A 17049-nucleotide genomic window follows, 5' to 3' on the forward strand; every position below is an offset into this window, starting at 1 on the left:
GATGTCTTACAGGCACACAAGCTCCATCCTGACAAGCATTGCCTTGACAGTTCAGATCTAGACTTCTAATGGCTGGTTAAATATCCTATGAGCCAAAACTAGCTGATTGAAATGGGTAGTCGCTAAGCATGTTGAGATGGCAGGCAGCAGTTCTGCTGAAGTCAGTTGTTGTAGGGCTGCAACTATGTGTCATCCGGCATGGTAGCAATAAGTAATATTGGTCGCTTCCTTTTAGAATGGAGTACTGTTTTCTCACTATGATTGAGCTGCAATAATTTCTAAGTATTCAGTTTTCCCTTTCTTGCCCTGAGTGGTTTTTAAAAAGTGGAGGCTAGACGGGATGCACTTCAGCATGCTTTCCAAAGCCATAGGAGTGGGCTGGAAATCAAAATAAATAAAAGATCCAGTAGCATGTTTTTTTCCGTCTGTATAAGATGGATGGTGCAACTTGTCTTTGCATATGTGAACTTACCTACTGTGTATTTGGTGTATATAGGAACATATGTACATTTAATAAATAAAGTAATAAATGATATAAGTAGTATCTGGAAACCTGGGGCATGATATAGCCAAAGCAGCTGAGCACTCTTAAGCCTCCTTGAAGGTATGAAGAAGCATATGTTGAACGCTCTTTGCTTGTAATTACTAGGATTTGAAAGTGCTTGACATCTTTGGCTGTATTGTGCACATAATATTTTGGTTGACATTAGAATCATAGAGTTGGAAGGGTCCTCAAATATAATCTAGTCCAACCCTCTGCCTGTTTGGGGCAAAGGTACAGTTGCTCAGCTCAGTAAATATTTCTATATTTATACCCCAAATCCTTCTTTGCCTAACATAGGGCTCGTCCACAGTTCCCTTTTGCCTTACACGCATTCTAGGCACAGCTCCGTCTTTTCCCAGTCTATGTCCCGCTATTGTCCCCAGGAAGACTCGCTCTTTAATGCTGAATCAAAACAAACAGCAATTAGAGTCTTCCACGGAATGCCTTTTGCTCCCATTTGCTGGTAAAGAGTGGGTTTTCTGATCCTGACTGCAGTCAACTGTTGTATTAATAGAACCAAAAGAGAGAGGTACTCAGTGTAACCCCTGGTTAGTTAACAGATATATTAAGAAGTAGGTGATTAAAATCAATTATTTTCAGAGAACAATATTGTATGCATGCATATAAGGAGGAGTTAATGGCATATATCTTTGAACTCAATGGATAGCCCAAATGGCCTCAATTTCTTCTAGAGGCAAATAAAGCACACAGCAACTATAAAAGACATGTGGGGACTCTTAAATATGACTATAGAGCAGAAGAGAGGGTGTCAATACAGTGCGTGATTGTGTGTCGCAGCTTCCACAAGCAACCTTTCCTTCTGACTTTTCTTCATGGTCTCATGCAATAGCAAACCCAGTGGTAGACTGCTTCCCATGCCAGAATATTTTCTGTTTCATAGAACACATGCCTGTAGTAAAATATTGTTAAATTGTTGGTGTGGCAATATTTGATTGGCGACCCATAGTAAAATATGTATTAAATGCAATTAATCAGAACAGCATTAAAATAGCATTCCAAATCTAAAATTGCTATACTCTTCCATAGAAATGTTATATAGTTTTATGAATTAAGACTTGCCACTATACACTTCCTCACTTGCTGTATGTTTATAAAAGGCAGAAATTACACTGATGTTTCCCAACCTTGATGGTTTTTAATTCATCAGTATATCGGCCTCGGTCCAGTATATCTGAAGGAGCGTCTCCACCCCCATCGTTCTGCTGAGGTTCAGCTCCGAGGGCCTTCTGGCGGTTCCCTCACTGCTAGAACCCAAGTTACAGGGAACGAGGCAGAGGGCCTTCTCGGTAGTGACACCCGCCCTGTGGAACACCCTCCCACCAGTTGTCAAAGAGAACAACAACTACCAGACTTTTAGAAGACATCTGAAGGCAGCCCTGTTTAGGGAAGCCTTTAATGTTTGATGCATTACTGTATTTTAATATTTTGTTGGAAGCTGCCCAGAGTGGCTGGGGAAGCCCAGCCAGGTGGGCCGGGTATAAATAATAAATTATTATTATTATATCTACCTAACCAAGTCAACTTAATATCTGTTACATCACCCACAGAGGCTCTTAAGGAGTCAGCGTGGTGTCATAGTTAAGAGTGTTGGACTAGAACCTGGGAGACCAGGGCTCCAATCTCTGCACAACCATGAAACTCACTGGGTGACCTTGGACCAGTCACTGCCTTTTCAGCCTGACCTACCTCATAGGGTTGTTCTTGGAATTAAATGAAAAGGAGGGAAACCATGTATGCCCCCTTGAGCTCCTTGGAGGAAAAGGTGGGATAGAAAACCAATCATTCAACTTGCAGAAAGGAACTCCTTGCTGTTCTCCTCTGCTGAGAGGGTGGATTCTCCATTGAAACATACCATGTTTAAGGGGGCATGTTCAGTGGAGGAGAGGCCAAGCTAATACAAACAGGAACTGAGTAGAAAAGCAAACTGTCTCTTGTGCACTGTGGATTTTCAAGGGGATATTTACGGAGACCTTTTGTGGTAAGGTTACCAGATGTCCCCGTTTCCTGGGGACAGTCCCTGGATTTACACATCAGTCCCCATACAAAATCCATTGAAGTTGAAAAGTGTCCCCTGATTCAGTGAAAAAAACCTGGTAACCTTATTTTGTGGGCACCATGGGAGGAACTAGTGGGCACACTGACACTTGTCAGGTGCCATGTTGGCAACCTCCATTGTATAACATAAAAGGAGGATACAGTCTTTTGTGACTGTGATGCCTAGCTTCCTTTCTTTTTAAAAAAAAGGAAATGGAAGTCTGGTGAAACATAGCTAACTAAAGTTTTACCCAACTCGTGGTTTTACTCCTTTTTTTAATATTAGCGTATGAATTCAAGAGATGGATTGCTTCCTGGAATCTTACCCACTTGAAAGCATTTGGTAAAGGCAGAAAAACTGTCTTCAGTCATACTGCCCTAGAATGTGCCAGGAAAGAAGGTAGTCATCTGCAGGATGCTTCTGCCAGTGTGTGTTGCCATATCTGTGGTACTGCACAATCAGCTATACCGTATTTCTCTGTGTTGAAGATCTGGAAACTGTACTAACCTGTATCTGGTACCATTGCTTTTCTCATCTTGCTGGAATAATGATGCTGGCACAAATGTTTCTCCTTGCAGTTTGTACCTTACTTTGGTTCCTGATGCAGAACAGTAGTATAAGTAACTGAGGTGACACTTCTAAGGGTGGGTTTTATGTGAGTGTGGTCAGGAGAGTGTGTGTGGCTCCTCGGCCAGGCATAGTATAGTTTGCCTTTTGTGTGCAGATTGGGCAAAAAAAGTTTATTAAGAGGCTATAAGAACTGACAACATGAAGAAATGGTTCTTCCAGTGTTATGTTTTCCTTCTGCCTGACCGCTGTTCTGATTTACTTTGACAAAAACAAATTAGTTATATGTAATGGCTAGGATCCAAAATCTTTGGGGCCAAAAAATGTGCACAAGTTTGGTTGTCTCTAATGGGGAAGGGATAGTACAAATACAGTGAGTGCATTCCTTCTCCTCTGCCCTAGATTTACAGGAGCTCATTGAAAGTCATCTCCCTACTGCCTGCCATGTTTATTCTTTAACTTTCTGTTTTGCAGCTGATCACAAATCTCTTGATAAGCTGGTAGTTCTAAATGACCGTTTTAAGAACAGGGTCGTTTTGTTTAAATCAAAGCCAATTAAATCAACATGAAAAAGACAGAAGAAAATTGTTTTAAATCATGTGTTTCCTGAAGAAATGTGCATAGTAGTTGGTTCCTATAACAATTTGAACTGATTGGTCAGCATGGAGCCTTTATATTTCCTGGTGGCATAAGCAGAACCTTTAGCCATGCAGCCCACATGACTCTTGTGCCACAAAACTGTGTCATTTTAGATAAGGGAAACAATTGTGAAATTAACAGATCATTGGCTTGTCTCTCTTTCTGTGTAGAAAGAGATGAGAAGACTATCTTAATTGTCCAGAACGCTACAGAAACAAGGCTTGGTGGTTTGCCCAGTAATGCTTGGCCTTCATCTTTATACATACCCCCACCGGTGTTTGTTCTTTTTATATGGAAAAGCAGTTTTTTAATTAATACATTTCGGATTATAAAAGCAGATTTCGACATTTCAAGTTCTGACTTCAGTTAAAACCAGGATATTTTTTTTCAAAGAGAAACTTAACTTAAATGTTTAAAATATAGAAGTCTGACATAAAATAAAGATTCTCATTGATTCCCCCCCCCAACTTTGATTTTTATGTGTTTGTACTTCATTATCAGATTCAACATCATTTTCGTTTATCCTCCAAGTAATTTTTCTCTTATGACTTACTTAAAAAAATATAGTTAATGTTGGAACAAAACAGCTATCTTGTGAGATGATTTTTATGTCTAAAACTGATGTGTTAGGGTGAAGCTATTTGAAAGCTCTGTTCTGATGCAATATTGTTCAGCTTGACAAGAATAACCCTGCTGTCAGAACAAGAACAAATGACGGCTTCCTCTTTCTGCTTTCCCCCCTAAATGTTTGTTAGTTGTTTTAAAAAAGCATATATGGGTGTGATTTTCTGTCTCATTAGTGCTTGGGAAAAATACTCCACTCCAATGTAGGACAGTTATTAAAACGTTGGTCATTTCCTTTAACACAATACTAGTGATGCAACACAATAGAAAAAAGTGGGGGGAGAAGGCATTCCCATTTCTCATTAAAATGATGTCAGCCCCTACTGGCACATTCCATCCTTCAACTTTCTGGGAAAGCTGTTTGCTTAAAGGCTTGTGGAAAGGAAATAGCAACTATGCAGAACATGTCTGCTTGCTTGATTTCTGACCTTGTGATGCAAGATTGATTTCCTACATGATATGCTGTGGGCTTAGCTGACAAAATCTGATAAAAGTGAACTTTCTGATCAGTTGATCTGTACAACACCTCGATAGGCATTGCACCTAATTACCAGTTCTTAAATCACAGTACAGTGGTGCCTCGCAAGACGAAATTAATTCGTTCCGCGAGTGTTTTCGTCTAGCGAATTTTTCGTCTTGCGAAGCACGGTGTCGGAAAAGTTTTGGAAAAGCTTCAAAAATCACCAAAAACCTCAAAAAAGGCTACCACACCGCATTCTATGAGTTGCTCCTCGAAGTCAAGTCGCAACTGTATTAACGGTGTTAAGAAAAAGGAAACAAACTTGCAAGACGTTTTCGTCTTGCGAAGCAAGCCCATAGGGAAATTCGTCTTGCGAAGCAGCTCAAAAACCGCAAAACCCTTTCGTCTAGCGAGTTTTTCGTCTTGCGAGGCATTCGTCTTGCGGGGCACCACTGTATGTGGCAAGGATCACAGGCCTTCTCGCACTGAAAGATTCCAGACATCTCCTCTACTTAATGTGTAACTGAAAAATAGCCTTGGTGCCTACTTACTCACGTTGATTGCCTGTTCCCCATACTTTCCTCCCCCCTCCTATGTTCTCCCCTTCTAATAAAATTTATATTTGTAAGCACTTCTGAGCAAGGACCTGTCTTCTTTTCACTCTGCAAAGTGCCATGTGCATTACACTATAGTAGCAGCAGCAACAATGCTAATAATAATATGTTGTATTCAACGGAGTGCTAAGGAGATTGTACCATTAGCTCAAGTGTTCCTACTTGCCTGACAGAACAATCTCTCATTTGATTTCCACACACAGACTTCTGGAGGATTTTCCAACTCTTTGAAGCAGATTTGGGAAATATATATGGGAGTGGCAGAAGTGAGAAGTCCCTTTGCAATATTAGGAATCTTTGTGCTGGCTTCCGCTAATACAACAAGTTACTATAGTTGAACACGGCCCAGCGTTTGTCTAGACTAGTTCATCTTCTTCTTTGGTGATACTGAAGACACAATTTCTCCAGCTTTCCATAAAATGTCACACTGTTGATAGAACCTAATTCTACTTTATTTTTTAAACATTTAGGCTTATATTTTATTTTTGTCCTTGAGTCCTTCCTATCTTTGGAAGATTGAATAAACTATAGTCTCTCCCATAAATTCAATGCTCCTTGTCTAGGGCCTTATAGGAGACAGTGGAGCAAAGATCACTTTATTTCTCTGAATTTCTAATGCTGAAAGTAAATTACTCCCTTTAGTATAATGTCACTGCAGGTTCTTCCTAACATAGTTTATCTTTAATATCATAGCCTCAGGTAGAGAGAGAGAAATCTTTTTAATCTGTCTTGTATTCTCCCTAAGTTTTCATTTTAGCAGGCATTTGACTTGAGTTTCTAACTAAACTGTTCCCATGCTCTTTTAAGCAAGTGGAATGTCCTACAGCTTGGTCTAACTCGAAACCTTTGCTTGGTCAGGCAGTGAAAAAGCAACTACAGTCATACCTCGTGCTGCGTTAGGTTCATGTTGCGTCTTTTCAGCTTGCGAACGTGGCATGCACAGAAGCGTTCTGCATGCTTTGCACATGTGCAGAAGCGCTCTATCACGCTCTATGCTTCCACAGAAGCGCCGCTCTAGTTGCAGACTTTTTGGGGTGCGAACAGCACCCCAGAATGGATTGTGTCCCTAACTAGAGGTACCACTGTATACAGGTATACAGTATACAGTGGTACCTTGGGTTAAGAATTTAATTCGTTCTGGAGGTCCGTTCTTAACCTGAAACTGTTCATAACCTGAGGTACCACTTTAGCTAATGGGCCTCCCGCTGCCACCGAGCCACCGCCATGCGATTTCTGTTCTCATCCTGAAGCTGCATATATGACATTTGGTGCTCACTTTATGTATAGTCAAAGAAAACTATACAGTGGTACCTCAGGTTAAGTACTTAATTCGTTCCAGAGGTCCGTTCTTAACCTGAAACTGTTCTTAACCTGAAGCACCACTTTAGCTAATGGGAGCTGCCACTGCCGCCGCGCACCCAGAGCACGATTTCTGTTCTCATCCTGAAGCAAAGTTCTTAACCCGAGGTACTATTTCTGGGTTAGCGGGGTCTGTAACCTGAAGCGTGTGTAACCTGAAGTGTCTGTAACCCGAGGTACCACTGTATTAGTATTCCTGTTGTCATGAATTAACTTGGTCATTGTCTCAATTCATTACACAGAACTTGGCCTCCTGGAATCCTTCAAACCCAGAATGCCTGCTGCTTGTTGTGAAAGAACTTGTTCAACAGTATCACCAGTTCCAGTGCAGCCGACTACGTGAGAGCTCTCGCCTCATGTTTGAATATCAAACATTACTTGAAGAACCTCAGTATGGAGAAAACATGGAAATTTATGCTGGCAAAAAGAACAACTGGGTAAGTGGTTGTAAGTCTACTAGCAAAATAATGTAGAAATCCTTTCTTCATGGGGACTGTAACCATTGATTTGGAAAGGTTATTTGTGCTAGGTGTGCGGCTCTTAAAGTATGTGAGGTGTCCTCAGTTTACCTTCCTTGTCCTCAGCCTAACTTCCTTGACCTCAATTTACCGTCCTTGCTGTCTACTCCCTCTTTTGTTCTTTAACTCTGTTGCTCTACTAATTTAGAGGCAAACAGATGTAGAGAAAAGGATTGCAGCAGTTACTGGCAGGCAACCACTTTCAGGAGGATGGGGTCGAAGTGTTGCCCCCCCCAAGTGGCTTTCTATGAAAACGAATTACTGGCTGGGCTGCAGTTTGCACAGTGCTGTCTGATGTACATTTATCCTTCAGAGTTTTTCTTTTAGGTTGACTGTTTATAGATGGGTGTTGGAATAACACAGCAAAGAATTCAAATGCTTCAACTCAGTTTAGCCTGTCTCTGCAAAAAGTATTTTCATCAGATAATGATAATGTGGAAGGTCTAGCTGTATAATATATGATCTGCTCTCCAGATATTGTTGAACTGCAGTTCCCTCTATCGCTGACCAATGGTCATGTTTGCTAGGGCTGATGGGAGTTGTCTTTATTCGGGCCTTTTGCTATGTGAATTTCTCGTCTTCTCCTGCATTTCTGTGCACTGCTGCTTTGTTGTTGACTTTTTGTTTTTGTTTTTAAATGTAATTGTTTTAACTGTGACATATTTGCCCTTGGACTATCTGATGATGGGAGAGAGCTTACAGTATCAATCAAATAAATAAATAAAAACCATTTGGAGGGCACCTAGTCTAATTATAATTACAGTGGTACCTCGGTTTAAGAACAGCCCTGTTTACAAACAATTCGGTTTACGAACTCTGCAAAACCAGAAGTAGTGTCCCAGTTTGCAAACTTTACCTTGGTCTATAAGCCAAACGGTGGAAGGGCGGCAGGAGGCCTCATTAGGGAAAGTTCGCCTCGGTTTAAGAATGGTTTTGGTTTAAGAACGGACTTCCAGAATGGATTAAGTTCATAAACCAAGGTACCACTGTATTTGTTGTCATAAGGGTGTTCTGAGTACCTTTCCTTCCCTGTTGTGCTAAGACACTTTTGTGTACTACATACTAAACTAGAAATATATTCTTGGCTTCATTGCTAGAGTGAGCTCTCTAAATTCTTAGGACAGCATTAGGAAACTTCCAAAAAGTTTGATGTACAATTCTGGCTCTTGCTTCTGCTGTACAGTGATATTGCTCAGCATAGGTCTCACTATTTTTTCTTCACTTGACAGACTGGTGAATTGTCAGCTCGTTTCCTTCTGAAATTGCCGGTGGACTTCAGCAACATCCCCACTTACCTTCTCAAGGTAATGATTCACCACGGTGTTAGCTAGCCTGTTATTCTGTGGAATAATCTGAATTGATGAGACATTCGGCATTCAAATTATTCTAATCTGCTTGGAACAAGTGATAGTCTAGCATTTTAAAATATGTTTTTAATTTGTGCATGGGGGCACTGCTATTAGAATGATTTTGGATAATACTGATGATTGGACTCAGATTCCAACGTGATTAGTGACTATCTGCAGCCACACTTTAAAATTCATTCTACATTCATTTCTGGTCCCTGCTGTCTACTTTGGCATACTTTCCCAAAGAAGAAATGAAATGAGTTTAATTACCAGAGTGAGCATACAGTCCTTTTAAGATTTACAAACAGGCCTTTACTAGTTTTCAGCGTGACACCTAATATCTGACTAGACTTAAAATCAGAAGAGTCTGCTTAAGCCTTTGAAATTTAGTCATTGCATCAGCAAGCCAACTGAGGGGGAGGTGCCCATAGGAACTTTCCTATCATTATTACAGCTCAAGCTACTGAATTAGAGCCAAGGAAATTGCCTCTGTTCACTTTTAAATATATCCTTAAGTAAACAGGGAGTGAATATACAGAATTTAGATAATTACCAAACTTATGCTTGACAACTCTGCAGAGCTGGAGAAAGAGTGGGAGTTTGCATGAAGGAATACAAAACACAGTATGACTGTCAAAAGGACTGGTTCACATGTAACACTGGACCATGGTTAAGCACTACATAGACAAGCAACAGCAAAGGCAGTTGAATCATCAGGCCCACTCATCTCCCCACTGTGTGACCAGGAGGAGATTCTTCCCATTTCAAAGAATCTTGGCTTAGCATTAAGTGCAAAATGAAGTTGGCTTATGTAGGAAGTAGTCATCAGTTGTTGTAGGCCAGGTTCTGTAACATCTACACTGAGATTTGAAACTGAAAATAAACACAGCCGAAAATCTGCTCCCAGACATGCAAGTGGGAGAAGGGGAAATCATTTGACTCTGATGCTGTGCTTTGACTTGCTGAGGCTCATCCATGTAGGGCTAAACCATGGCTTGGCATTGCATGCAAATCAGCCCGAGAGCTAATGGTAAAGGAGAATTTATGAAAAAATACACTGGGTAGAATATGTTATACTGAAATGAGGAGATGTAACCAAAGATCAATAATTAAGTTGGAAGTAAAATTCCATGTTCCCAGATTTAACAGTGCAATATCATATAAATGATGCTGCCCCCAATATCAGGCAAAACAAAAATGTCCTTACCTGGCGCTGAGAGGATGACAGGTTTGGTACCAGGTGAGCCTCTGGAGTGGGTCTAAAGAGAGCTCTTGAAGCCTTTTTAGTTCACTTGGAAGCTTTCGTGGACTACTGGTAAATGGCATGCATGCTATCCTTTCAATGATGAAAGAAACGAGGGAAAGCTGGCAAAGTCTCATCATGTTTTGGACACATATTGTAATCTTCCAAGACTACTGGATTCCTGTCAGTGCTCATTTGACACTAAGTCTATAGTCCTCTACTGAGAGTAATCCCAGTTGAATTCAGTGTGGCTGACTTCTGAATAGATATGCATAGTTTTGAGCTCTAATTTATTGAATTTAAATCACTTCTGGCATCTCCAGCAAGTTCATTCTGTAGAATCTAAGTGATAGGAAATTTGTTTTGTTGAAACACAGATTGGAAGATGCTAGCGTTAAGCTGTTATCAGAAATCAGTGTTAGGAAATCAGATGGCAAAATATATATTTAGGAAATAATCTGGGGTATTGTACTGGGTAAGATGTAAATTCTTGACACTGAAAATGTTTCTGTTCACCTCCAGAATGAAATAATTAAGCGATAAGTATTATAGTCCAAACAACTCTTCACATTTATATGAATTGAGTTTATTGAGTGTGCAAACTGTGTTTCCAACTGAATAATGTGTGGGAGTGCATGTTTTCATAATGAAAGCTCACGTTAATGGTCTTACAAATGTATGGGGTCAGTTCTAGAAGAGTACAGTGAATTAACTTCAATAATTTTTTCTATATGTACAAGGTAGTAATGCCACCTTACCTGTACATTTTGTAGATACTAATTTTGAATGGTTTCACAAAGGGAAAATAATTCATGGAAGGAGCTTTTTACTGTATTGTTTCTTCAGCAGTTGTAAAGGTCCAACAATTTAAAGAACCTCAGAAATTAAATATCTTTCCCCTGCTATTTCTTCTAAATTGTATTTATGCAGTCAGTACAACTGTAATTGCTGAGAACTGATTGGAACCATGCTGTCTGCAGTCCAACTCAAAGAAATATATGCAGCCTTATCAAATAAGTTATGCTTTTATGACTGCTGAAATGAATACCCAGAAGTGCAATAAAATTTTAATATATTTTTCTGCCTGAAATTAAATACTTGATTTACTGTTTGATTTACTGTAACTATTAATCTGAGGCTTATATAAGTTGGGAATTTTAAAGAGTCACCACTTTAATGTCTTGCAACATTATTGCTAAAGAACAATATGCTTACCATTTCCTCTTGGGTTTGGTTTATGGCAATTTGAAAGCCATATGTTGACGTTAGATGGTTTGGATCAACTCCTAAAACCTTTGAGTCCTGTGTACCATGGCATCCAAAAATCCTTGACACAGGGTGGCTGATGTTTGCTTCTGAAATCCTGTATTTTGTGTTCTTGTATCCATAAAGGACAAAGCATCAGAGCACTTCAACACCATTTATTCAGTTTCTTATTATAGTGCCAGATTTTTAATCTGAATATTTGGGAGGGGGCAGTAAGGTTTTCAAACATTTTTGTTTATTTTATTTAAACAATTTATATACCTCTCAACTACAGGCATCTCTAAGCAATACACAGAAAATACAATATGGAAAAGGTAAAAATCAGTTAAAACTATTTAAAAAACTATAAAAAGGTCAGCAGGGAGGAGGCCTCTTTGACCACAACTGGAAATTCCATAAATTTGGACCTACGATACTGAAGGCATGGTTGATCTGGACCATGCATCCATGCTGCAGGGGACCACCGTCTTGGCTGTCTCTTTTTTGCAAGGACAAGCAAAGCCTTTGTGTAGCAGTGACAGTGGAACTGAAAAAGATATTGATGATCAACTAGTCACAGAATTAACCTTGATCTTTGCAGAGTGCTCAGAGTATTTGGCTGTTGGGAAGCTAATTGGAACACAACACACAACATTGGGGTCCTGTTTTTTCTTCCCACTACTCTCTATGCCACTCTCCCAAAGTCCTTTATTTCCCTGGTGATTAAAATAATTCAGAAATGGGAGTGACTCCTTGCACTCTCATCCGTAGTTCTTTGGTTGCTTTCACTCTCCCTACTGTTGCAAATTGTTTAAGGCTGCCTTTTTTAGGGGGCAAAAGAGCCAGAGGCATCAGGGGTGGAACAATCACTATGGGGCATCCCCAAAAGTCCACATAAATCCAGACATTTTTACAGCTATCTTCTATGCTGTGCACAATTCCATTTTTTTAAATATTTTTTTAATAAAATTTTTATTAAACACATACAATACAATACAATACACAATACAAACAAACAAACACATAAACACACAAGTATAATTTCAAATCTTTTCTTTTCATAAGCCTTACTTCACCGACTTCCCCGTACCTCCCATTTCTGCATTCCTATTTCCAAATTCATTTCAGCAAATCCTCCCCCTTACATTAATCTAATTTTCCTTGTTCTTCTCTTTTACTTGATCTTTTACAGCTGTAATCACCCCTTTTTCTATAACCTCAACATTTTAACACTCATTAATTTTACAATATTTCTTGAGATAAATTTTGAATTTCCTCCAATCTTCTTCCGCCGTCTCTTTCCCTTGGTCTCGGATTCTGCCAGTCATTTCAGCCAGTCCCATGTAGTCTATCACCTTCATCTGCCATTCTTCCAGAGTGGGTAGATCTTGTGTCTTCCAATACTTTGCGATGAGTATTCTTGCAACTGTTGTAGCATACATTAAAAAGGTTCTGTCTTTCTTTGACACCAATTGGCCGACAATGCCCAGGAGAAAAGCCTCTGGTTTATTAGGGAAGGTACATTTAAGTACCTTTTTCATTTCATTATATATCATCTCCTAGAAGGCCTTAATCTTTGGGCACGTCCACCAAAGGTGATAGAAAGGTGATAGAAAGTACCTTCCGTTTCATTACATTTCCAGCATTTATTATCGGGCAAATGATAGATTTTTGCAAGCTTGACTGGGGTCATGTACCACCTGTAAATCATTTTCATAATATTCTCTCTTAAGGCATTACATGCCGTGAATTTTATACCGGTGGTCCACAACTGTTCCCAGTCAGCAAACATAATATTATGACCAATGTCTTGTGCCCACTTAATCATAGCTGGTTTAACAGTTTCATCTTGTGTATTCCACTTCAGCAACAAGTTATACATTCTTGACAAATTCTTAGTATTGGGTTCTAACAGAATATTGGGAAATTCTGGAACAAGAGGGTGATAAACTGAAATTACAGAGCTATGAGAAGTTGAAGTCTAAAGTACGTGATTGGCTCCATTATTATCAAATAATGGAGGTGTACAAACAGGACAGGAAAATTGGCTTCCAGGTGGAGAAATCCAAACAATTCCATTTTTTTTATCACCCTTTCCCCCATGCTCCTCTCAATTCAGTTCATTCTTCTCCTTCTCCTCCTCCTCCTCCTCCTCCTCCTCCTCCTCCTCCTCCTCCTCCTTCTTCTTCCTCATCTTCTTCCTCCTCCTCCTCCTTGGCAATCACTCGTAGCCGAGTAAGATTGTCTTCCATGGAAACGGTTTTAATAGTGAGTCCATAACTGACTGTGGAGGCCAATTCTGGATCTGCACATCCTTCCACATAGGTTTCTGAGCAAGAGTTGATCATGGTGAGGATTTGCCAAACGAGCCTTCCTCTTAGCTCGTTTCTCCTTTTCACCCTGAGTTTGTGCTTCTTCAAAGTCCATGACACCTTTGGTAAAGGATGTTCTCCAACTGGAGCAATTGCAGGCCCATGTTTCCCAGTTATCAGTGCTTACGTTACTTCTTTTTAAAAAAGATTTGCCTTGAGAGTGTCTTTAAATCTATTTGGTGCTTTAACAGGAAACAAAAGCATTATATCTGTTGGTTCTTCCTCTCAGCTATTTCTTGGTTTCTTTCCTTGAACTCTGACCAACAGAGGGTAGGATGAGAACAAGGCAGTCAGACACACATGTAAGCTTGGTGGCCAGGTTGCGGAGCCTGGTGCCTAAGGCATAGTTCCAAAAGATGCTCTGCTGTAGCCCCTGCCCTTTGTGGATTGTGTACATACTTGTCTGGTCTCCCTCTTCTCTTGATACTCACCGTGGCACTCAGTTGCAAAGGAAAAACATGCCCCTGACATGTAAAATGTCCCCAGTATCCAGTTAAAGGATGTTGGGTAGCAGGACTAGGAAAGTCTTCTACCTGAAATCTTGGAAAGCAGCTGCTCACTCCTTATTTGAGCACCTGCATGGTAACCTAGAACTGCTACATGTATTGGTCCCAATGTAGAGATCCCTTTTTTAAAAAGTCATTTCATATCCCTAACACACTACAAATGCCTTCATACTGACTGGCTCCTTGATTCTGGATACTTGTGGCATTAAGGCTGTAACCCTAAGTCACTGAAACCAGAATAACTTGGGTCCCATATTTGATTGAAGTTGCTCTTTATGTTATGAATAATAGCTATATTCGATAGACCAGAAATAAGTGTGGAGAAATGGATAGATATAGCGTATTCACATATGTGCTTAACATGAGTTATATGTAGGCAGAGATAATTTGCTGACATGGAAAGAGAAACCATTTGAGAAAATAGGTTGTTTTTTTAGATTTCGTGTGTGGCCAGGCATTTGTATAAAATGCTTTGATCCGGATAAGAGGAAAATAGGTGATGCTATTGAGTAATAACCTGCAATTATTTTTTATAGCCATTGCATTCCAGTATCATAAATCAGTGCTTATATTGCTACGGTACAGAATTGGCATGATTACAGGTTCTGACAAGATGGTGAATCTGATTCAAGTAGTGTAATGCAAACACTTCCACCTGGTGCATAGGGCTTATGAGTGTAGAAACGGCTCAGTTCTTTTGTCTTTTCTATATATATAAAAAATTAAAATAACCCCTCCACTTGATAGTGATTTCTTGCATCTCTAAGTTGGGGAAACTGTTAGAGTGTCATATTTTCTTCCTGGATGCCAAGAGGAAGGTATTGGTTGAGAATGATTGACTGTGGGTGACATGGTAACCGATCATGAAGTAAGACGTTAAGAAAAATGAATGACTCAGGTTTGTACAAAGTCAGTAAGGGTGCTCCTCTGCTAGGGTTTTGATAGAAAAAGTTAAGTGGATTGGAGAAATAAGAAAAGTATGACGATTCCTGAGGAAAAGACTAAAAGCCGAAGGCTGTTTTGATAAAAGAGAAGAAAAACACACATGTCTTGAAAAACAGCAAGTATTTTATTCAGACCATATAACAGAATTCTCTTCCCACCTCTCAAACTTCTTTACTTTTTCTGCTACTCAGTCATGCAAACATGCCATCTTCTTTGTATGCTTTATGTATTTATTATTTGAGCCAGCAAATTTCCTTTCCTCTCTTGAAAAGTGCTTTCAGGTTGTATAAAATGCTAGACAGATGGGAAAAATCATCTTAGCTGACTGATGTCTCTCTGATGATACATAAACCATCAGTTACTTGTTTGGAAGAACCCTGGGGGCTGGTGGGTTGGTTAACCTCAAACGGTGATTGCTACAGAAGCTTGTTCCAGTCAGAATTTTCACTCTTTTAGTATTCATAATGCTGAGTATTCAAATGAAAATTAATTCCATTTAATTTCAGCCATTCTACAATGCTTATTTAAATGTTAATGTGCCCACTTTCTGATTTATTAAATTAGATTATGAAGAGATGGACATGTTAAATATCCCCACGAATCTGATTTGATAAGATTTGAAATATTCCTTATTTTGTCATATATTCCATGTTGCCTTTGCATATAAATGCCTTGCAAGTACTCTGTAGTTTATCTTCGTAACATAAGCAAAGGCACATCTGTGTAGAGCTGCTCCCATTCTAAGGTCATCATTTTGTGCCCAAAAGGGAACTAGGTGGAAACCATGAGAAGACAGTGGTATATGAAAGGAAGGCCAGGAAAAAAATGTTGCAGTAGGTGGGTGAAACTGGGAGACTTCTGCCTCACGTTTCAGCTGAAGGGACAGAAGTGGTAGAGTGCAGGTGGGTCACTGTGTGCTGCCCCTGCTTTCATATTTATCTCACATAACACTGCAAAAAGTTTTCCCTAATCAATATCTATATGATAAGTGTAACACCACACTGAATTTGTGTAAACTTATATATGCAAGTAGAGTTGAACAACAGCTGTTAAGTTCATAATGGCATCAGTGTTTGGGGTTCAGCTTAACTGGACAAGATTGACTCCATCCAGAAAGCTAGCAATGACCCTAGGAGCAGCACTGTTGTGAACATTGTTAATGTGTAAAATGGCCTATCCATGGATACAGGAGCAATGACTCTGCAGAGATTTTCCTGAACACTCTAGCTGATGAAAATATCACTGTAATAGTGGAACCTGCTGCTGGTTCATTATGGCTGTGGATGAGCAGATTCGTACAGTGCCCTATTTTGCATGTCAGCTAAGCCAAACCATAGCTTAGCACAAATGCACTGGTTTCAAGAGAGGAATCATAGAATCATAGAATCATAGAGTTAGAATAGACCACAAGGACCATCGAGTCCAACCCCCTGCCAAGCAGGAAACACCATCAGAGCACTCCTGACATATGGTTGTCAAGCCTCTGCTTAAAGACCTCCAAAGAAGGAGACTCCACCACACTCCTTGGCAGCAAATTCCACTGTCAAACAGCTCTTACTGTCAGGAAGGTCTTCCTAATGTTTAGGTGGAATCTTCTTTCTTGTAATTTGGATCCATTGCAGGAGATAGTGATGAGTTTACTCCTCCACCCCCAGTCATTTTGCTGCTATGGTGAACTAAGCCGTAGCTTGGCTTAGCATGTCATATAAACCTGGACTTGTTGTTTTAATTCTGCTGGACAAACCATAGGACAAACCTTGGTTACAGTAATAATAATAATAATAATAATAATAATAATAATAATAATAATGTATTATTTGTACCCCGCCCATCTGGCTGGGTTTCTCCAGCCACTCTGGGCGGCTTCCACAAAGACCAAAAATACACCAATATGTCATACATTAAAAACTTCCCTGAACAGGGCTGCCTTAAGATGTCTTCTGGATGTCAGGTAGTTGTTTATCTCTTTGACATCTGATGGGAGGGCGTTCCACAAGGCAGGCGCCAC

At 39.8% G+C, this 17049-nt stretch overlaps 1 protein-coding gene across 1 annotated transcript in view; it reads left to right on the forward strand.

The window, feature by feature from the left end:
• BABAM2 (BRISC and BRCA1 A complex member 2) overlaps positions 1-17049 on the forward strand; it is a 134848-nt gene that overhangs the window by 25036 nt on the left and 92763 nt on the right. The window contains exons 5-6 of the mRNA XM_083497233.1: positions 7106-7300; positions 8611-8685. Of these exons, the coding sequence (XP_083353359.1) occupies positions 7106-7300; positions 8611-8685 (270 nt within the window). The remainder of the gene's footprint in view (positions 1-7105; positions 7301-8610; positions 8686-17049) is intronic.

This window comes from Podarcis liolepis (assembly GCF_965112155.1).
Source record: "Podarcis liolepis genome assembly, chromosome: 3".
Lineage (NCBI taxonomy): Eukaryota > Metazoa > Chordata > Lepidosauria > Squamata > Lacertidae > Podarcis > Podarcis liolepis.